The sequence below is a fragment of the Indicator indicator genome, chromosome 1, assembly GCF_027791375.1.
Source record: "Indicator indicator isolate 239-I01 chromosome 1, UM_Iind_1.1, whole genome shotgun sequence".
In the NCBI taxonomy this organism is placed as follows: Eukaryota; Metazoa; Chordata; class Aves; order Piciformes; family Indicatoridae; genus Indicator; species Indicator indicator.
In genome coordinates, this window is record NC_072010.1 from 2,213,458 (window position 1) to 2,236,598 (window position 23,141).

General features: G+C 41.6%; 1 protein-coding gene across 1 annotated transcript in view; it reads left to right on the top strand.

Annotated features, from left to right (window-relative positions):
- EMSY (EMSY transcriptional repressor, BRCA2 interacting) overlaps positions 1–22,504 on the top strand; it is a 51,511-nt gene extending 29,007 nt beyond the window's left edge. The window contains exons 10-20 of the mRNA XM_054381680.1: positions 1,301–1,450; positions 4,650–4,823; positions 7,164–7,300; positions 9,094–9,267; positions 10,337–10,535; positions 11,927–12,091; positions 12,566–12,721; positions 16,213–16,367; positions 18,004–18,567; positions 19,683–20,180; positions 22,270–22,504. Coding sequence (XP_054237655.1) covers positions 1,301–1,450; positions 4,650–4,823; positions 7,164–7,300; positions 9,094–9,267; positions 10,337–10,535; positions 11,927–12,091; positions 12,566–12,721; positions 16,213–16,367; positions 18,004–18,567; positions 19,683–20,180; positions 22,270–22,464 — 2,567 coding nt within the window. The 3' untranslated portion in view covers positions 22,465–22,504. The remainder of the gene's footprint in view (positions 1–1,300; positions 1,451–4,649; positions 4,824–7,163; positions 7,301–9,093; positions 9,268–10,336; positions 10,536–11,926; positions 12,092–12,565; positions 12,722–16,212; positions 16,368–18,003; positions 18,568–19,682; positions 20,181–22,269) is intronic.
- The last annotated feature ends 637 nt before the right edge of the window (positions 22,505–23,141 follow it).

Consider the following 23,141-nt stretch of genomic DNA (forward strand, 5'->3'; position numbering starts at 1 on the left):
TTTGGAGGTCCCTTCCAACCCAGACCATTCTATGATTTTATGATTCTCAGCTACCTCCCCTTTTTCAACCATTCTATGATCCTCCAGGCACTGAACATATCTGATCAATAAGAGCATATCTGCTGCCATAGGGTTTCAGGCTCAGTGTGCTTATCAGTGAAAGATTCTTTGGAGGTACCATCTCATAGCTATTCTTTCTAGATGATATGAATCAATTTTCACTGGTACTTTTTATCCAGTTTTGTGTCTGGATCATGCAAAGGCTTCAATTTTTCTTCCCTAACTTGATTGTATAAGTTTGGAGCTCACTTGCTCCATACTGCTGTTATAGTCAGCATAAAGAAGAAATATCTCTGGAGGATGTTTCATGTCATGAATGGACAAATTTGCTCACCTCGAAATATTTGTGTATTAATGGAGGTGCCTCCATTTAGATTCATTCAATCTGCTTGTTTCATGGCTTTGTCCAACATCATGCAATATGTTTCCCTCATCATGGAACAGAACATAAGATGAAGTGTCCAGGATGCACTCTGAACAGATGACATGAATCTCCTGCTTTGCAGCTAAGAAGTGAATCTGAGTTCCCATTCTGCTGCACAAGGGAGAGGGAGCAGAACCCTTGCTGTACTAAGGTGTCCTCATCCTTTGTTCTTACTGATTCTACCCAGAGTTGTTTCAGCCCAGTCCTTTTGGGGCTTTGATAACCAAAAAATGAAGAGAAGGGAGAGAGTAGTTTACTTAAAGCAACTTTCTCTAGCCAGTGTCCCAGTTCTTCCTCACCCCCACCAATACTCAGTGCAGAAAGCTTGGTAAAATTTATTCAGAGGGGTGAAATTCAACTAGGTTAATTAAGACACCTTAGAATTTACAGATTAAATTGATAATGAACTATCAAATTTTAGGTGGTTCATTCTGTCTGAACAAATTCAGTACTGGTTGTAACCTACTGGTTCCTTGAAAACATTTTATTTTTTGAATCAGGGACCAGAGAAGGTTAAAAATTGCTACAACAAAGCAGTGCTGGAATGGAAGCCCATGCCTCAGTGGGAGTAGCTAGGAACTGAAACAGGCACGTGAAAAGCAAAGATAATGACTTGTCTTGTTATTTGCAAACCAAAAATGAAACAAACAAGCCCTACCCACTCAAATAAAAAAATTCTTTTCAGGATCAAGAATACATGGACTCAGAATAAAAGCCTCGTGAGGCTACTTGCCCACTTGGGCTTGGTCTGAGAAAGCATTTCAGAAAGTAACTGTTCGTGCCTGTCTTTTAACAGTGACCTTTCTCCTTTCCTAGGTGTTAAAATAATCACTCAACAGGTGCAGCCCAGTAAAATCCTTCCCAAACCAGTTACAGCGACCTTGCCCAGCAGTAGCAATTCACCTATTATGGTGGTTAGCAGTAATGGGACTATCATGACAACTAAACTGGTCACTACTCCCACTGGTAAGTTTTGATTCTGAGAAGGGAAGGGAGGGTAAACCCAGACATACAGGTGATCCAACACGGTTTTCTTAGGGTGAAAAGAAAGGCTTTACTCTCTTTTGAGAACAGTCAGCACAACAGCAGGTTCACAAGCCTGGTGGTGTTTATGCTAGATGAGGAGTTTTACACTGAATGCATTTATTCCTGTTAGGATCTTTTGGAATTGACAGACAACAATAATGATCTTTCCTTCCCCACTGGGTTTATTTTAAAGGATGTTTTCTTGCACCTTAGGCTGATACTTTGCACTTTTGTAGCACCTTTATATTAGACAATTTACCTTAATTTAACTTCTTTAGGTACCTCAAGCAGATCATTCCTGTTTCACTAAAGTGTCTTGACTTTAAACAACAGATGACTTGCTCATAGTCAATATAAGCCTTACAATAAGGCCAGTAAATGAAATTTTAAACTCCCAAGTTTTTTCTTTCTGGGGATCTGATTGTATTTGTTTCCTTACTTGAGATAATGCAGATTGTTCAGAGTGCAAACTTTTATGAGGGGAACTTGAAAGGCAGCTTCAGAAAACTCTTCACTGAGTGTTTAGCTTGGGTTGGGAATTTTAGCATCAACTAAAGAAGGGCCATGAGGATGATAGAGGGCTGGAGCATTCCTCCTATGGAAACAGACTGAGAGAGTTGGGGCTGTTCCATCTGGAGAAGAGAAGGCTCTGAGGAGACCTTATTGTGGCTTTCCACTATCTGAAGGGGGCTCCAAGAAAGCTGGGGAGGGACTTTTTGGGATGTCAGGTCGTGACAGGACTAGGGGGAACGGAACAAAATTAGAAGTGCGTAGATTCAGGTTGGATGTTAGGAAGAAGTTCTTCACCATGAGAGTGGTGAGACACTGGAACAGGTTGTCCAGGAAGGTGGTGGAAGCCTCATCCCTGGAAGTTTTTATGGCCAGGCTGGATGTGGCTGTGAGCAACCTGATGCAGTGTGAGGCGTCCCTGCCCATGGCAGGGGGGTTGGAACTGAATGATCCTTGAGGTCCCTTTCAACCCTGACAATTCTATGATTCTAATGGTTCATATTATTTTCTTAACTTTTGAAGTACTTCACAAAAACAGTCTTAAGTGTATATATATATATATTTAAAAAAAGAGACAATTTTGCAGTTCATTTGAGTGGTTAAGCCATTATGGCACTGTCTTGGATTTGAAAATGTGGCTTTCTTGTTGCAACAAACTGGTTTGCTTTGTGAGCCTTAGCAGTCAAGTGTAGTGCACTATCTGCAGCAGTGCAAGCAGAATGGAATTGCAGTGTTTGTGTAGCTGTTGACTGATATTATTATTTTAAACAGGGTTTCTGCTTCCATACTGAGAAGCAGGTCTGAAACCCCCAACTTTTAGACCGTGTCAAGAGGTTTCTTTTGTGCTGCCAAATGCTAAATCCATAAAGCAGCATTTTCATTGTTAATCGGATTTTTCTTTATAGTGGTGTTTTGACCAGTCGTTGGTGATGTTCATAGATTTGTAGAATGGGTTGTGTTCCATGGGATCTTGAAGATCATTTAGTTCCAATCCCCCTGGCATTGGCACAGACACATTCCACTAAACCAGGTTGCTCATGGCCTCATCCAGCCTGGCCTTGAAAACCTCCAGGGAGGGCATCCCTGGGCAACCTGTTGCAGTGTCTCACCACCCTTACTGTAAAGAATTTCTTCCTAATATCTAGACTAAAGAAATTCTTTACAATAAGAATGGTGAGACACTGGAATAGGTGTCTTTATAACATGTTCTTTATAAACAGGTTGTCATACAGAGAAACTGGGAGTGTAGGTCTGCACCTCATCTTGTTCTTTCATCAGTGTCAGCCTGTCTTCCCTTGTTCCTTGTGTTCTAACTTAAGTTTAAACTCCCAGCCTCATCCAGACCCTGCTGCTCATCTTTAAGTCCTCTTCTAAGAGAGGAAGGGATCAGTTTTGGTAGTGTCATCATATGTCCAACTTTTGGTCATCTAGGGGAGGAAGTGGCAAAATACAGGCAGATTCTAAATAGCAATTGACAATTAAAATCTTAGAGCAGGAGAGTGTGAAGTAAAATATTGTAGTCATGGAACATTTGGTAAAAGACTTCAGAAGATTCTTAATTTGAAGTTAATTTTACCAAGTTAAATTAACCTTGAGGGTGATGAGGCACTGGAACAGATTGCTTAGAGAAGTTGTGGAGTGCTCAAAGCCAGGCTGGATGGAGATGTGAGCAACCTGGTCTGGTGGAACTTGTCTCTTTCCTATGGCAAGTGGATTAAAATTAGATGATCTCTAAGGCCCCTTGCAACTCAAAACTATTTGACGATATACTTCAATATTAGAATCATAGAATTGTTAGGGTTGGAAGGAACCTCAAGGATCATCTAGTTCCAAATTCCCTGCCATGGGCAGGGATACCTCACACTATATAGGTTGCTCAGAGCCACATCCAGCCTGGCTGCAAAAACCTCCAGGGATGAGGCTTCCACCACCTCCCTGAGCAAGCTGTTCCAGAGTCTCACCACCCTCATGGGGAAGAACTTCTTCCTAACATCCAATCTGAATCTACCCACTTCTAGTTTTGTTCCATTCCCCCTAGTCCTGTCATAACCTGACAGCCTAAAACGTCCCTCTCCAGCTTAAGATCTTGTAGGCCCCCTTGAGATAGTGGAAGGCAACAATAAGGTCTCCTTAGAGCCTTCTCTCCAGACTGAACAACCCCAACTCTCTCAGTCTGTCCTCATAGGAGAGGTGCTCCAGCCCTCTGCTCATCCTGGTGGCCCTTCTCTGGACACCTTCCAGCACGTCTAGATCCTTCTTGTACTAGGGGCTCCAGAACTGGATGCAGTACTCCAGGTGGGGTCTCACCAGCATGGAGTAAAAGGGTAGAATCACCTGCCTTGACCTGCTGGCTATGCTTGTCTTCATGCAGCCCAGGATGTGGTTGGCTTTCTGGGCTGCAAGTGCACGCTGGTGGCTCATATTGGGCCTCTCATCCCCCAGCACCCCCAAGTCCTTTTCTTCAGGGCTGATCTCAAATACTGCTCTTTGGGTTTAAAAAGCACTAGGAGAATTGTAAAGAATGTGATAAATTGCAGTGAATCAAATGGCTAACTCCTTTTTGTTTTTCCACAAATACTAGTTGGGGATGATGTTCTAACAGTGAACTTTCTTCTTCTTTTTAAAACAGGAACTCAAGCAACCTACACAAGGCCAACAGTTAGCCCCTCCATAGGGGCTCGGATGGCTGGAACTCCAGGGGCTGCTACTTACGTGAAAACTACAAGTGGTAGCATCATCACCGTAGTACCAAAATCACTGGCAACACTAGGAGGGAAGATTATCAGCAGTAATATTGTTTCTGGTAGGCACATGAGTACTTTGATTAATAAGGCTTGTTTCGAAAGTATCTTGAACGGGGTTTTTCTGTGGGTTAGATGCTCAAGTAATTATTAGGAATTTTATTGGAGAGAGGTTAATTCAGAGGGAAGGTAGGTGAGGAGGAAGAAAACAGGAATGAGAAGACATTGTGGAAGTAAAGAGCTTTTAAGGATTGTAGGAGTTCTTGTGTTTAATAAGAAAGCATCTAATAGGAGGGAAGACTGGGACAAAAACAGCAGTGTGAGGAGAGGAGATCTACTATGTTGTCCTCTGTTAGAGGGAAGAAAGATCAGCAAAGTGAAGTAGCCCAAAGTCTCAAGCATTTTATAAACTAGATGCTGCCCTTTGCTATTCCACTGCAGTCCAAAAAAAAAAACAGAATAAAAATGAACTGTGCATTCTAGGGTCAGCTGTGCAGTCTCCACCTCATCTTGTTATTCAATTAGTGTCAGCATGTCTTCCCCTTACCCCATGTTCTAACTTCAATTTTATCTCCCAGCCTCGTGCAGACCCTGCTGTGCTTCTCTTTAGTCTGGTGACCAGCCTTGATGCTCTCTTCCAGTACAGCCTCTAAACATAGGGTCTCCTTAGGACCAGGCCCAAGCACACTCACACCACTCACAATTTCTTTGTATCTGTTTTGAACTTTCACAGAGCTGGAGCAGAGATTTGCTGCATTTGCTAGCTAGGTGAAACATTTAGGTCTCTTCATCCTAATAATATCTTTAAGTTACTCAGAGGTCCTGTTGGTGCTTAACAAGGAGCTGGCATGGCATCTACATCTCCTGTCACTGGAATGTGCTGCACTGGCTATCTAGTAAACCCACCTCTGGTAAAGATGCCTCAGTTTTTCAGATCCTGGTTTCTACTCCATCCCTGGAGGTGTTTAAGGCCAGGCTGGATGAGGCTCTGGCCAGCCTGATGTAGTGTGAGGTGTCCCTGCCCACGGCAGGGGGGTTGGAACTAGATGAGCCTTGTGGTCCCTTCCAACCCTGACTGATTCTATGATTCTATGATTTAGGGCTGATAAAGGAGTTTCTTTGTGAGCAAGTAACTTTTTGGGGTATAATGAGTTGTTAAGATTTCTAGATCTTTTAGTGAGTTTACACAGAAATTCAAAGATTATTCCCCTGAGCACCAGCTTGTGCAGGGAAACCCTTGGCAGATACTGATAAGCATAATAATGATTGTCCTGAAACAACATAAATTTGGAATGGGTGCCTGTTGTTTTTTTTTTTTTTCTTGCTGTTTCATGGGGAGATTTTGGGGGTTGGTTTGTTTAGGAGGTTGCTTTTGAGAATTTCTTGCTGAGGGAGCAGTCTTTAGATGCCTCTGAAGTCACTAGAATTAAGCAAATCCTGATCTTTTCTCAGCATGTCTTCCCTTTCTCAGAAGAGTAGAACTATGAATCTGAAAGATGTAGTGAAGTATCTACAGGCTGTGATTAATGAGTGGAAGGTAGTGAGGGGAATCCTTGGGTTTGCAGCTCTTCAGTGATTGAGTGGTGCTTTCTTGAAGGAGATAGTGGAAGGTGTTAATAAAAAGCTGTCTGAGTAGATATTGGAGTGGCATTCTGATGACATGTATCAGTGCAGGTAGGCTGTGGAGGGCTCAGCAGAATTACCTGTCACTGCAGGTAAATAAAAACCTAATTCAGGGAGTGGAGCTCATTAAATACTGGGAGAGGAACAGAAATAGCCAACACAGCACTTCAGATATAGAAAACAAACAAAACAAAACACCCCCACACTTAAAAACTCAGCTTTTAAGAACTGATGGTAAAACAATAGCATCTTTTTCTTTTTTCCTTCTTTCAATCCACTACTCATCACTTGTATTACACCAGTTCAGTGCCAGAAAGAGCTGGTGTGTTTCTCTTGACTGGAGACCCATTCTTGGTATGTAAATTCTTCTACAGAGGCTATCTGTAGCAGAGTGTTTGTCTGTGGAAATAGGACCTCGAGTTGAGTATGAGTGGTGTCTTTATCTCCCCCTAATTATAGCCTTTGGAAAGTTAGATGTGTTAGCCTGAGTAATTTGTGAGGAGGGGCTGGCTGTCCTAATAGAGAATAAATTACTTTGTCCTGGGCATTCCTCTTTTAACTGTAGGATTGGGCATCTAAATCTTTCTGTGTTGAGTGGGGTAAAATAAATTCCCATTCCATATGCTACCCTTCTGTTTTTCTGTTGTGCTGTCACATTTAAATATGATGAGACCTGTATAGCTCACCAACTCCTACAGCAGTAAGAAATGTGTGTGTGATAAACTGCACATTGTTTCTTTTCCCCACCAAAAAAAAAAAAAACAAAAAAAAAAAAACAGGAACTACAACCAAAATCACTACAATTCCAATGACATCCAAACCCAACGTGATTGTTGTGCAAAAGACTACTGGAAAAGGAACCACAATTCAAGGGCTTCCAGGCAAAAATGTTGTCACAACACTGCTGAATGCTGGGGTAAGTAAGAGTTTGAAATCTCAACTCAGTAGCTGAGTGACAAGGCTGTGTTGGTGGCTGCTGCATTCATTCTGCTAAAGGCTCTCTTCAAGCAAACTGTGCATGAGCTCCTTAACAGATACAGCATGCCTGAATGTCAGGGGTGTTTGAAAAGCAAGTATGTTTTGCAAGATATAAAAGATGCTTCAAACAAGTTGGGAATGTTCTCAAGGGAAAAGAAAAACTTACAAGCTTGCCTTTTTTTTGTTTTTTTTTTTTTTTTCTCTCATGGATAATAATTTAATAATCCTGAAGGGATTAAGTAGAAGAAAATTACTAGAATCTTAGCCTGTTTGTGCTCTAGCGAGAGCCATGGTCCTGTATTAACTTACACCTCCAAGCATTTATCTTTGGGGTGTAAAGGGCAGAAATAAACTGGCCCTTCACAGGGGTCCTATGTTTCAACTGATGTGGTGTGTAACACTGCAACATCCTGTACCTAAGCGTTGTGCAGTGTTAAATTCTGTTTTGGATAACCTGAGGAACAAATTCAAGTTTCCAGCTTCAACTGGGTTTTGTCTCTTGAGTACTAGTGAACAAAAATGATGAATGTGCTCTGTGTTGTTAGGTAGAAGTGGGAGATTCATTCATCAGATAATTTTGCAAGTCTACTCAAGTAGCAGAGCTGAGCTTTGAACTTTTCTTAGTTTACACAATTTAAATCTCTATTTTCACATGGAAATCTCATGATGTTACAGAGCAGGAACCACCAGAACATGATGATGATATTTCTCAAACAAAGATGGCTCTTGGGATTTCCAGCTACTTGATGGGAATTGGTAGGAATACTGAGAGAACAGGCAACTGATCTTGTTCCTCACCTGGTTTGTTACTGTGCAGAGCTAAAAAACCAAACATGTTCAATGTCTTTGCTGCTCTTAAGCTTTCAGGTGTCTACTCATATGTCAGCACTGTTCCCAAGTCAAATGTTTACTGTGAAACAGCAGAGGATTGGCTTTTTTTTAACTAAGTAAACTTTCATTAGTTTAAAAAAAAAAAGGGAAAAAAATCCATACATAATTCATGTCTTGGTCATGAGCATAATACAAAGATCTATATTTAGATAATTTCTTTTTAGAATCTCAATTCCTATGCTTAGATAATAAATTCCTTTTTTGGAATCTCAATTCCTATGCTTAGATAATTAATTCCTTTTTTGGAATCTCAATTCCTATGCTTAGATAATTAATTCCTTTTTTGGAATCTCAATTCCTATGCTTAGATAATTAATTCCTTTTTTGGAATCTCAATTCCTATGCTTAGATAATTAATTCCTTTTTTGGAATCTCAATTCCTATGCTTAGATAATTAATTCCTTTTTTGGAATCTTAATTCAAGTTTTGTAGCTGCCTTGCCAAACTTCAATGTTAAGAGAACTAAGAGGTTTGGGGGGAAAAAAAAACCACCTTTGCAAAGGATTTGAGGAAAGTTCCCATTTAATGGGAATTCTTTGAAGCAGCTTCAAAAGAAACTTGTCAGTGTCTTTTAGTTGCTCCTTTCTGTTTTGTTCATCCTTTCAGAGTTGCTCAAAAGGTAAAGTAATGGAAAGGGGGATTTTGGTAACTTTGCCATTTAAAGCCATAGGGGCTTTTTGTTCTTGGTCTCTGAATACTTTTTGTTATCAAATAAGTCTAGTTGCAGCAGCAGGAGGATTTCCTGGTGCACACTCACCTCTAACTGTGTATTTTTTTAGAGAAGTGGGTCTCTCTGAAGAATTTCACTAAGTTAACCTGTAAATTTTGACTTCTCTACAGGGGGAGAAAACTATTCAGGCAGTGCCAGCAGGAGCAAAACCTGCTATCATCACTGCCACAAGACCCATCACAAAAATGATTGTTACACAGCCAAAAGGAATAGGGTCCACGGTCCAGCCAGCCACCAAAATCATCCCAACTAAAATTGTTTATGGTCAGCAAGGGAAAACGCAGGTACAGTGAGGACCCATTTCTGTCTTGAAATATACCCCTAAGTTTTAATGGGAAGTAAATATTTTTTTTTTCACTATGTTGCCACGTTTGTTGCAGGTTTGATATATGTGGGGAATGAGACTCAGGGGGGCAATGAGGTGGCCTTGAATCTAACTTCGTGAGCACAGCGTTTGCATTTGTTAGCTGTTTCTGGAGGCCTAGACCAAGCCAAAAGGATTTACTGAGCCTTTTGCATAACTGAACAGGCTGCCCAGGGAGGTGGTGGAGTCACCATCCTTGGAGGTGTTCAAGAAATGTATGGGCATAGCACTTTGGGACATGGTTTAATGGCCATGGTGGCCTTAGGTCGACGGTTGGGCTCAGTGATCTTAGAGATCTTTTCCAACTGAAACAATTCTGTGTCCCTGATTCTGAAACTGTCTGATCATGGCTCTAGATGCCTAAGTCCTGCAGCTAATAGCTAGATCATAAGAAATAAAGACACAGAGTCCAGACATAAGTCATCCATCAGATCTCAGCTTTATTGAAGTTATTTCCTGGCTAACCTATGCTCAGGTTGTCCCTGCAACTTTGTGTAGTTGGTGGGGCTGTATCCAGAGGATCTGGATTATTTCTGGATGCTTTCAGCTTCTTCTCTGGTTGCACTTAAAGATCTAAACTTCTATTCAGATGTAATATTTTGCATGTCTTGATTGTTCAAGACTGTATTACTATGGGTAGCAGGAGAGAGGTGCTTGTCCTTACTAGTGCAGTGCATGTTCCAACTCACTTGCATAGCTTTCTCTTGTCACACCAGCCCTGAAAAATGACTCTCTAGTGATTTTTTTTTTCCATTTTTTTTTCCAAATTACTACGTGAGAGGCACATTCTTGTGCATTGCCATTTACTTGAGCTTTGTGGTTTAATAATCAGAGCTGCTGAATTTACGGGTAGACTGTTGCAGTAAATTATTAATATGAAAGTAGGCTTTGTACATTGATCTCTTTGAGTGGCACCCCATACTCTTGATTGCTCAGGTCTGTTTTCTTGAGTGCTCTTCACCATACACAAAATTTCTCTTTCTGATTAGGTTCTCATAAAACCAAAGCCAGTGACATTTCAAGCAACAGTTGTGAGTGAACAAACCAGGCAGTTGGTGACAGAAACCTTACAGCAAGCATCAAGGGTAACAGAGACAGGAAACTCCTCTCTCCCAGAAGTGAAAGAAGAACCACAAACCTACACTGATAGTAGCTCTTCTTCTACAGAGTCCTCCCAGAGCTCCCAAGGTGTGTATAAGTGTCATATAAAGTATTTGGCAGCTGTCTCCCAATCATGCTGGCTGGTTTCATATAATCACTGTCTCCCTTTAGCACAGGTTTTCAGCCAATCTGTTAGCAGTAAGTGTCATTATTCACTCTTCCACTTCCCTTATAGCTTTATTTATCTTTTATGAGCTATTTAATATATACCTCCATTTCCTATGTGAAAGATAATGGTTTCTTGCTGGGCTCTGACTTGCTGTTACAGTGCCTGTAGCCTGCAGTCTGTTCCTTCCTTTTGGTGAGTCTCAGAGGTGGGTTGTGTAGCAGGTTTGGCAGTAAAACATGTACTTACATGCCTCTCTGTCCCCTTTTCTATATAATTTTGTTAATTATTGCTCTATGCTGCCATTTGGAGTAAATTTTAGATAGTTCTGAAGATTCAATAAGGTTAAGAAAATTTAAGAGCAGTTAATTCAGAGTGATGAATATAGATTGATCAGCTGAACTACTAAAACCTTCTGAAAGAGAGTTCAGTCCAAGGCAAACTTATCAATGCTGATCAGTATTTAAAGGGCAGGGGACAAGGGGGTGTGGCCAGGCTCTTCTCAGTGGTGCCCAGCAACAAGGAGCAACAGGCACAAACCAGAGGACAGGAGGTTCCATCTTGAAGGTGAGGGAAAACTTCTTTCCTGTGAGGGTGTCAGAGCATTGGAACAGGCTGCCCAGAGAGGTTGTGGAGTCTCCTTCTCTGGAGACTTTCAAAGCCTGCCTGGATGTGATCCTGGATGTGTGACCCTGCTTTATCAGGGAAGTTGGACTTAGTGATGTCCAGAGGTTCCTTCCAACCCCCACCATTCTGTAATTCTGTGTAAACTGCCCATGCAAAGAAACCTGCTGAATTTTGATCATTCAAACCAAAGCAGCTACAAACAGCTAAGATTTAGGATTTTATTTATTTCCCCCCCCCCTGGAAAATGTTCATAACATCAGCAGTGTTTTACTTCAAGAGTCAATTGTAGTAAACTCTGAAGCATTCCAGAAGGACAGTATGGATCTGTGGCAGTGTTCAAAATGCAAATAGATGGGGAATAACCTCATGGTCTGATTTTGAATTACAGCCCTCTAAGCAAGAAATTCTTCACTGAGGAACTTCTTCACTGTGAGGGTCACAGAGCACTGGAACAGGCTCCCCAGAGAAGTTGTGGAGTCTCCTTCTCTGGAGACTTTCAAGACCCATCTGGATGCATTCTTGTGTGACCTGCAATAGATTCTATGGTCCTGATCTGGCAGAGGGCTTGGACTCAGTGATCTCCAGGAGTCCCTTCCAACCCCTAACATCCTGTGATCCTGTGAAATTGAAGACACCTCCAACCCAAAACGTTTCTGTGATGACTTAAATGTTTATTATTTTGCAGATTCTCAGCCTGTAGTCCATGTGATTGCTTCAAGAAGTCAAGATTGGTCAGAACACGAAATTGCTGTGGACACAAGCCCTACCATTATTTACCAGGATGTATCCAGTGAATCTCAGTCAGCTACTTCCACCATAAAAGCTTTGCTGGAGCTTCAGCAGACAACAGGTGTGAAAACAGATGCACATTGTTTAGGATGACTTCAAAGCTTAGTACCTGCTTAAGCAGCAGCTTGCAATGTTTTGTAACTGCAAAGCACCTCTCTTGCACCAGCTTGATTCCTTTCTTCTTAACCTGTAGGAGTTAATTTGTATCTGCTGTAATATTTAATTAAGCTTTTGCATTTATATTGGAGGTTTATTGTGGAGGTTTATTAAGGAAGTATTTTATATTGGAGGCTTGTTCTGGAGGGGTTTATATTGGAGGCTTGTTCTGGAGGGGTTTATATTGGAGGCTTGTTCTGGAGGGGTTTATATTGGAGGCTTGTTCTGGAGGGGTTTATATTGGAGGCTTGTTCTGGAGGGGTTTATATTGGAGGCTTGTTCTGGAGGGGTTTATATTGGAGGCTTGTTCTGGAGGGGTTTATATTGGAGGCTAATATATAGGAGTTTTATTTTATGTTTTTCTTTCCTCCTAAAACAGTGAAGGAAAAGTTAGAATCAAAGCCAAGACAGCCTACAATTGACCTGAGCCAAATGGCTGTCCCAATCCAGATGACCCAGGAAAAGAGACATTCTCCAGAAAGTCCTTCAATTGCTGTAGTAGAGTCAGAATTAGTTGCTGAATATATCACAACTGGTAAGTGACTAAAATACTGCAATGGTGGGTTTGCTTTTGCAGTCTGGGGACATAATTTTGGAGTTTCCTTACAATGGGTTTCAGTTTGGTGTTTTCACTGTAATTTACTGTAGAGGAAATGAGTCTTTTCTTCCACTCCTGAGACCCTGTGCAGAGGACAGAGATTACATCTGCTTTTCTGGGGCCTAGTGGAGGCTGTTTCTATCTGAAACAAAGGGTTGTTGCTTCAAGGCATCCTAGCTGAGCAGATTTTTCTATTCCCTGATCTTGATGGAGAGGACAGGCTGTCCCATTTGTCTTGAAAAGAAAATGTTTAGTGAGGAAAAAGTGGAAAATTACAGGAAGTGAGTACTTTGTACACACTGAGAGGAGTCAGACTTTGAATTAGTTTAACCCATATCTACAAAATTCAGTTTGCTTCCCAGGGCTAAGTGGGTTTGTTAAGCCAGGTGTGCGTTTAGCATGCATTTAATTAGTCCCCTGTTTCTTCATTTTCTGGAAGGCTTTGAGCTGATAAATTTGCACTTTTGCAACAAATAAATTATTCAAATTGAAGCCAGGTTTGGGATTCAGCTCTTAAAACTCCTGACATCTCCTACCTGGTTGTCCATTTTGTCCAAATCCATGACTCTACTGTCTCTTGGATGCTCCCTGCTACTCCAGAACGCTGGATGTGAGCCACTTCCTATAGATTCTTGAGAGGATCAAATTGCCTGACTTCAATTTTAATTTCTTAATTCCACTTTGTTGATCTCCCCACTTTATTTGGAGAATAAACCAAAAGTGTGTTGAAAGTCCACACTGGTAAAGAGGAGTAAAACTTGATGATGTTAAATTGTGTAAGTACATATCTACAACTCCCATGCTTTTAGTCTAATCTGATACTTTCATTTTTAATTTTGCCTGCTCTGTACCTCCTCACCTTGCTTCCATCACTTGTAGGGTCTAAGTTTAAATTGGGTGAAATTGGGGCAGGGAGGGAGGGTGTTACTGTTACTCTTTTAAATCACCTTTACTGTGTCTGGTTTGAGTTTTGAATGTTTGAGTTGTGCTCCCTTGGATCTGCTTGAAAACAGACTCAAAAGTACAATAAGAAGTGTTCAAGTGATCTCCAGTTTACAACCAGGTCTCTTCACTGACACAGATGCTGTGCATTAAACTTCTTTCTGTTTGTGGTTCTACTTTTTGCTGGGCCTTGATGGAAAGTAGGGCCCTTTGCAGGGTGGATGAGTGTGGTGGGTTGAAATTACCCCCAGCATAAAATTGCCAGACTAGCTCAGATGAAAGCAAATGAAATTGCTTCTAGGCACAGCCTGAAATTACCACAATGGGACAGTACAGTCAGTAGTTCACTTAAGTCCTTTTTTGCAGCTTAGAAGCCATACAAAGTACAAAGGTCAAACATCTCTGGAGCTATGAATTAATTTTTGAAAGCCTGGGATTGTTACAAACCTTTGAGTTGGTAAACAGGAGTCTTACCAGGGAAGTGCAGACTGGTTTGGGTTGACAAAGCAACAGTTTAAGCTACAGCACAGAAATGGTTAATTTGCTGTTAGTTTTTTGTCCTTTCCCCTGGTTTCTATGAACACTGCTAGTTAATGGTTTAATTTTAATCTGTACTCTGAGAATTCAGCAGTAATCCATGTAGCTTTATTTTCTGCTAAAAATCCAGTAGTAAGATAGCAACCAGTCTAGAAGCTTGCTGTGAGATCTCCTGTATGGACCTAAACCAAAGCATTAGGCACACTTGAACCTGTGTGGGAGCTGGGATTCATGATGTGCTTCCTGGTGAGATGAAGGGAGCTGTTCACACATCTTAGTGTCACCATTTTTTGTCTGTCTGCAGACTCAGGAAGACAACACTGTATTGGTTCACATTCGGAAGAGTATCTGCACAACCACATAGGTTAGAAACTTTATTTTTCAATGAAGTTTTGAATTGTGCAGGAGCTGTTGGGGGATGTCCATGATGGATCTGGCACAGCCTGCAGGCTGGGGTTGATAATATCCAGCTCCTTCCTTGGAGTGGGAGAGTGAAGTTGTTCTTTTAACTTCCAGAAAGGTCACTAGAAACTTAAGTTCTGTTCCAACTGAATTTAAACAATGTTTGTTTTCCTGAAGTTATTTATCATTTTGTAACTACAAAGTTAATTAAAGGAAATATTTGTTTATTAATATGGACAGGCACAAAAGAAATGAGATTCCTATTTTACCAATATAAAGTTGTTTGTGGGTTATTATTTTTTTTTTTCTCAGCAGCAGATCATTTCTCTGTCAATCCCCTATTTAACTACAGAGCCATCACCATAGCTCCATAACTCACACTGGATCTGGTCTAAAAAGTGACACAGACCTATGACAAGGTCTTCATTTTTTGGGGCCTGTGATTTCTGATCAACTCCACTTGCTTGCATAATACCCAACCATTTCCTGATGGCTGCTCTTTCCAATTTAGCCAATGCTCTGGAGAGTATTTCCTGTAGAAATTCCATGAGCAGGGCTTGTTGTTATTCTTGATTACAGTCAGTTGGGCAGCTGCTTTTAACAGGGGAACAACCACTGAATAATTTGTGCCCTCCAGCTGGTGCTGTATAAAGAACCCAGTTAAGAATTGAGTCTGAATTCTGCTTGCCATGTTGGTGTGCTGGGAGAGAGAATCCAGAGGAGATTTGGACCAAGCATGATTATAGAATCACAGAATTGTTTTGGTTGGAAAATACCTCTAAGACCATCAAGTCCAACCATTGACCTAACACCACCATGGCCATTAAACCATGTCCTGAAGTGCCATGTCTACACATTTCTTGAACACCTCCTGGGATGGTGACTCTACCACCTTCCTGGGCAGCCTGTTCTAATGCCTGACCTTTCTTTCTGTAAAAAAAAAAAATTTCTCCTAATACCCAGCCTCCCCTGGCACAATTTTAAGGCCATTTTCTCTTGTCCTATTGCTTGTTACTTGAGAGAAGAGACCAACCTCCACCTCACTCCAGCCTCCTTTGAGGGAGTTGTAGAGAGCAATGAGGTCTCCCCTCAGCCTCCTCTTCTCCAGACTAAACACTCCCAGTTCCTTCAATCACTCCTCACCAGCCCTGTTCTCAGGATCCTTCACCAGCTTTGTTGTCCTTCTCTGGACACACTCCAGCCCCTCAATGTCCTTTTTGTAGTGAGGGGTCCAAAACTGACCCAGTATTTGAGGTGTGGCCTCAGCAGCGCCAGCTGCAGGGGCAGGTTCCTTACTTAGGACATGGAGACAAAAGCCAACCCCCTGAGTTGCCACTTTAAGAAGGCTTCTCAGAATAGACCTGCACTGTAAGGTTGAAGGTAACATGCAGTAAAATGGATTTTTTTTTTTCCCCCCCCCCCACACACACCCAGATCTTTATTTCACTCATAGATAACGCTTTCAGTCGAAGCTTAAAAGCAAAGCAGATAGTTCAAAGTTACTGCAGTCAGTTCTGGAGAAGTGCCACTGACCTCTTTACTTTCAGTCAGCCATCGGTCCCAGCCCCACCAGCAATCATCTCAGCCCCAGAGGACTCTGCTGCAGCATGTGGCTCAGTCGCAGACAGCAACGCAGACTTCTGTTGTGGTGAAATCTATCCCCGCATCCTCCACAGGCGCAATTACCCATATCATGCAGCAGGTTGTACCCTTTCTTTTCCCAACAAGTCTATCACACAGCAGTTAGATGATGTGGATTATGTAGGAGCAGGGCTCGTTCTGCACGACTGTGTCACGTTGCTGCCACTGAAAACACTGAAAGTGAGGGCAAGTTAATGTTTCAGTGCTGCCTGTTTGGTGGTGAGGGTGGTTTGATAAAAGGGAAGCACTTAATGAGATTACCTGAGGCTATTAAGTAAGAAGTATTAACAGCCACTGTGGAAAACATGATGCTTCCTAGATGAGTTCTTGCTGTCTGTGTGTCATCTCCTCAACAGCAACAAGCTGCTTGTTTTCAATATCATAGCTTCGTCTTGGTTGGAAAAGAACTTTAATATCATCCAGTCCAACCATTCTCTAACTCTACCAAGTCTGGTGCTATAACCATGTCCCTCAGCACCACATCTCTGTGTCCAGGGATGGGGAGGTTCAACCACCTGCCTAGGGAGTCTATTCTAGTGTTGGACAACCCTTTCAGTGAAGAAGTTTCTTCTAATATCCAACCTAAACCTCTCCTGGTGTACCTTGAGGCCATTTCCTCTTGTACTATATTATATTGCAAGGGCATAGCCTCTTTAGATTAACTGTTTCAGTTGGTAAAGATCATCAAGTCCAACCTTCAGCCAAAGTACAGCTGTGGTATAAGCACAGAGGAAAAGGAGTAAAGCAGAATCTGGTCAGTCCACACTGCACAGTGTTTTGTTCACTTGAGGGCTTTAGTTTATGAATAGGCAAATGTTTCTGAATCTAAAAGTCAGATCATATTTAGATCAGTCCCATGGGGATCCCAAACGCTTCAGATAAACAGTGTAGCTTGTGGTGAAATCTTACTGAAGCTACTCGAGTTCAAGAACTTGTATTCAAGAGCTGCTTAACTCTGCAGTGATGAAAGTTCTAGGAGCTTCAGCTGTACTCCAGGACAGTTCTCTGTTAAGGTTATAAACCCACTTCAGAGAGTGTGTTTTCACAGGTGTTTGAGTAGGCTGCTTCATCTTGCTAAGGGCATTTATTTTACTACATTTATATACCATGGTACATAAAGCATAGTAACTTAGATCTCTTGCTCCCTCAGATCCCTCAAAACATGAAACAGTATTTGTGCAGTGCCCAAGAAAAAATGCAGTGAGCTTTTGAGGAAGGAAGGAGAAGAGAGGATCTCTGCTCAAATAGGGTAATCTGTAGGCATATGGGGAGCTGCAGAAGACATTGTGGTGAAGATGACTACATTCTCAAGAGGCAGAATAAGAATTTATTGCACAGAGAGGCTAACTTTAATGAGGAGCTATTGGTTTAACACCAGGGTAGTGCCTCCTGCTTTATAGCCAACTGCCGTGCAACCTCAGGGGCTTTGGACCTTAGTCTGACATGAGGGCTACGTAATCTGCCCTGAGGATTAGTTGCACACAGTTTGTTGTCACACAGAGGTGTACCACACTCTAACATGATGAGAATAGGTGTTGACTGCTTACATGTTCTGGAATCTCCACCTTCTACATGATTTAGGAGCCTGTAATGGTAAAATAAGTTGGTCCAGGTGGAACATTACAAATAATTGTGTGATTGTGTATTCTTATAGTTTCTGTTTCTCTACTAACTTGTTTTAACTTCTTCTTGTTAAGGCCTTAAGCAGTCACACCGCATTTACCAAACACAGTGAACAACTCGGAACTGAGGAAGGAGAAGTGGAAGAGATGGACACCTTAGATCCTCAGACTGGCCTCTTTTACAGATCTGCCCTGACACAATCCCAGGCACAGAAACAGCAAAAACTGAGTCAGCCACAGCTGGAACAGACTCAACTGCAAGTGAAAACTCTGCAGTGTTTCCAGACTAAGCAGAAGCAGACAATCCACCTGCAGGCCGATCAAATCCAGCACAAACTCCCACAAATGCCCCAGCTTTCTATAAGGCATCAAAAGCTAACCCCCCTGCAGCAAGAGCAAGCACAGACCAAACCAGATGCACAGCACCCCCCCCACCACATGATGGCCAAAGAAAGGCAACTCCCTACCTTAGTGGCACAGCCACAGCAAACTGTAGTACAGGTGCTGGCAGTAAAAACCACGCAGCAGCTGCCCAAACTGCAACAGGCACCAACGGCACAAAAAATCTACGTGCAACCCCAACCCCCCCAGAGTCAAATGCAGCTACCTGCCTCTTCAGAGAAACAGCCAGCAAGCCAGGTAACGGAATATTGATAGCATGCAAAAAAAAAAAAAAAAAGAATAAAAAAAATAACACTTCGCTGTTCAAGGAAAAAAAAACCCAAACAAACAAAAAAACCCAAACCCACAAACGTATTAATTCCAAACACCAACCCTGTTGCTGTAGCAGTGTGGTTTTGGGTTTTGGTGGTTTTTTTTTTTTTTTTTTTTGGTTTTTTTTTTTTGTGTGTGTGTGTCCTGGCAAGAGAAAAAAACTCTTCATCCTGCTGGGATTAAATTACCCCATCAGAAGGTTGCCACTAGGAAAGAGAAGCACATGTTTTAGGGGGGGAAAAAAAAACCCCAAACAACAACAACAACAAAAATCCATAAAGCTCACCAATGTGTTTTGTTGGACAGCTTGGATGAATTTCTGCCACCCCTGTCCCCTGATTATTTAATTTTTTTTTATTTTATTTTTGGCTAGCTCTGACATGTTATTAATGTCCATTCCCGTAGCACTTTTTTTTTCTTTCTGTGGAAATAAAGGTGAATACACTTTCAGCCTCTCCATTGTACATCTTTCCTTTGTAGTTTACATCTTCCTGAAGTTTTTTCTGGACAGGAATAATTTGATTTTTTAATTTTTTTTTTTTTTTAATCTTGGGTGGGAAAAATGTGAAGACCAAGAAAGATGGGGGAAAAAAAATAACTAATATTTTAATTCCAGCAAGGTACAATTTCATTTTATTTTTATTTTGTATTTTTTTTTTGACCCTTTCAGGAACACATCTGATAACAAAAGGGTTAACAAATCTGGGGATGTAAATCCCAAAGGAAAAGGAGGCTGCTGTGGTATTATACTGCTACAACTCTTATCTAGCAGCCCAAAAATACCCCCAAAACAACAAAGCTGCTTTTTCCCCAGGCTTCAATTAACTGTTCCCATCTCAGTGTTAATTCCTTTGTTAAAACACTTTGAGTTTCAACTGTCTTCCTAATAGCAAGTCTGTTGTTTGTGCCATACTGTCCTTGGAAATAATTGATTAGATTTTTTTTTTTTTTTAATTATTTTATATATATATATATATTTTTCTCTCTCAATAAAATCCAAAATCTAGCTGTAACATGCACAACAAAAATTTGATTTTCAGGTGCAGCATCCAATTGTAACGCAAGGATCCACTGTTACAAAGATAACTTTTGAGGGGCGTCAGCCTCCTTCTGTTTCAAAGGTAGCAGGTGGCAGTTCTGTGCCCAAACTGGCGTTGCCGGTTACCAGCCTATTTCCCACGCAGGCACCCGTGAAGACAGCAGTAGCAGATGTTTTGAGGGTGTCTGTGGTGGAAGCTCAGATTGATACAAACCTAGAACAGACCCTAGTGGATCCCCCAAACAAGGCCTTGGCCACTAGTAACCTGGCTAGCGAAGCAGAGTCGTCACCTTGTAGCCAGGTGCCGAGGGTGACTGCAACTTCCATCCCCCAGCAACAGACGCGTACAGAATCCGGGTCAAGCCCTCCTGCTGTTGGTCCTGCTTTAACAGAGAGGAAACTCGATGCACAAGGAATGCCTCCAACAAACCAGTTTATACACATTCAGAACCTATCGCAAAAGAAAGCTGAAGAGAGTTCATCAGAAATTGTTATCCAGGTAAGAGGAGACCAGAGTAAGTAAGGCAAAGGTTGAGCAGAGCAAACTCGTGTCTAGTGCGGTTGATAAGTAATTGAACAGTGTTCAAGTGTTTTTGTTTCCCATCTCCAGTTTTTGGTTCTTTTTCTGCTCTTGTAATGGATCTTGGGCTGCATCAAGAGAAGTGTGGCCAGCAGGTCAAGAAAGGTGATTCTTCCCCTCTTCACTGCTCTCATGAGACCCCACCTGGAGTACTGTGTCCAGTTCTGGAGCCCCTATTACACGAAAGATCTGGAGGTGCAGGAATGTGTCCAGAGAAAGGGCCACAAGGATGAGCAGAGGGCTGGAGCTCCTCTCCTATGGAGACAAGAGAGAGTTGGGGCTGTTCAGTTTGGAGAAGAGAAGGCTCTGAGGTGACCTTCTTGTGGCCTTCCAGTATCTGAAGGAGGCCTACAAGAAAGCTGGGGAGGGACTTTTTAGGATGTCAGGTAGTGATAGGACTGGGGGGAATGGAACAAAACTAGAAGTGGGCAGATTCAGATCAGATGTTAGGAAGAAATTCTTCCCCATGAGGATGGTGAGACACTGGAACAGGTTGCCCAGGGAGGTGGTAGAAGCTCCATCCCTGGAAGGCCAGGCTGAATGTGGGTCTGGGCAACCTGATCTAGTGTGAGGTGTCCCTACTCATGGCAGGGGGGTTGGAACTAGATGATTCTTGAGGTCCCTTCCAGCCGTGACAGCTCTGATCACTGCAAAGTCTGTGATTGTGAAATTGAGCTCCAGTTTTTCTAGTGCTGCATCACTCACTGTGTCCTCATCACCTTCCTTTTTCTGTTAAGGAAACAAACCAGGCTCATCTGATTTTACTTGAAATGCTTCCAAATGTGACCTTCAACGTTTACTGTGCAACTATGGCCTGGATCTGGGTTTTTTTTTCTTGTATCTATTAATGTGATCTCTGAGTATGAAATAAGAACAAAAAATATGAAGTAATTGAGTTCTGTTTTCTGAGAAAGCTTAGCAGATAAGGTATAGATTGAGAAGAAATCTTCACTTAGAACCACTCATGGTTTTTTTTTAACCTAAATGCCTTGAGTCATTACCTGATGATTGATATTTTCACTGATTCTCCTCTCTTAAATATGTTTTATAATGTAATAATTCATGGGCAGAATGTCAGCTGAGGAAATACTGAAGTCATCCAACAGTGGTTTCACCTGAATCTTTGTAGACAAGCTGGCAAGGTTTGGTGTTCACCACACAAATGCTGGAGTGGATTGAAATGGTTTTATTTTGTGTCATATTTGTGTTAACAGTGAAAAATCCTTCCACTGTGGGAAATCACTTTGTGTTCAGAGCTTTCCAATTTTTCATCCTACTTTGTAAATTCTTCATTGCAGCCAACTTGGCTTTTACAGAAACTGTCATTTTTGTGCTCATTTTTAGTCCTCATTTCCCTGACTGACAAAGGTAGATGTGAGTTTTACTTGAAATGTGTATCTTTGGAGAATCCCTGGTGTGTTCAGCATTATGGCATGATGCAAACTATTCCAGAAATCAAATACTGCCCAGAAGTGCAGTCTATAAAGTTGTAGATTTAGTTTCCAGAACCTATGAAAGTATAACCAGAAATAAATAGCTTAGGTTCATTGCATTTCCTCTACCTCTGTGCTGCTCTAAGCAGCTCTGGACCTTCTGGAGCAGCTCTGAGTACAGCTGGAACTTGTATACAAAAATAGAACTAGTCCTTAGATCTGAATGTCATCAGCAAAAGATAAGTGAAAGATAAGGCTGTTAGATCTCCCTGCCTTTGAGCAATGATGGGTGGTGGGCAGTGGTGGTTTATCTGTTGGTTATACTATCATAGACCTTTAGTGAAGAGCCAAGGCTCAAGATCAGTGCAAGATAGTTCAAATTTTAACTTTCACAACCTAACCTGGTTCAAAGGTGCTGTGAAGCTTTGGCTGATGTAACATCCAGTGGGCCTTAGCTAGGGCAAACTGCTCTTGGAAACCAAGTCTCCCTTTTCTACGAGAACCTGCGCTCGTGCAGACACATTGACCTGGGAAAGCTGTCAGTGTTAAAACACCAATCTTTTCTTTTCTTACAGGCTATCCCTCACTACTCCATCCCTTGTCACTCCAGCTCCAATGTGGTAGTGGAACCCAGCGGGCTCCTGGAGCTCAACAACTTCACCAGTCAGCGCCTCGACGACGAGGAGACAGCAATGGAGCAAGACGTGGACAGTAGCACAGAGGACGGCACTGAGCCCAGCCCCTCTCGAAGTTCTGCTGAGCAATCCTAAGGGAATTGGGACACTTGGAGTGCACTTTAAAAAAAAAATTATCTTGGGATTCTTTTCTTTTTTTTATTATTTTTTTTTTTAAGTATCCAAGATGCCCTTTGTATTGTGATGTCTTAGAGCACTTTGCCTATTAGAGTTGTTCATTGGACCCTGGAAGCGTCAGCGTGTTTTAACGAGATGGGATTGCAAAAGCTGCATCTTCAAAATGGTTTCCAAAAAGAGAAAAAAAATAAGAAGAGTGATAAGATGTAGTCACTGAGATTTAGTTAAACCTGTGACAGTGGAATGTACTCCTGTTAAAAAGAAAAAAAGAAAATGACAGCAAATTCTCCAGCTCCTGCTATTGAGAAGCCCTTGCCCAGATACTGAAACAGCTTTCAGTGCAAAAGGGGAGTGGTATTTTGCTGTGTCTTTTTGTTAGCTATCGAGCAAAACACCATCAAAAAAGGGAAAAAAAAAGAAAAAAAAAAAAAGAAGAAGAATGTTTAATAAATATTTGTATTTTTAAATAGCATGTGAGAGAAAAAGTGTCTCTGACAGTGCTGGAAAAGCCCCAGGAATTTTGGAGATCGCTTGGTTAGGTGCAAGCTTTCTTGCACTTGTGTTCAGTTAAAAGAGTTAAGATTATATTTTTTTTTCCCATAAGCCAAAAAAGGTAGTTTGGGCTTTGTTTTTTT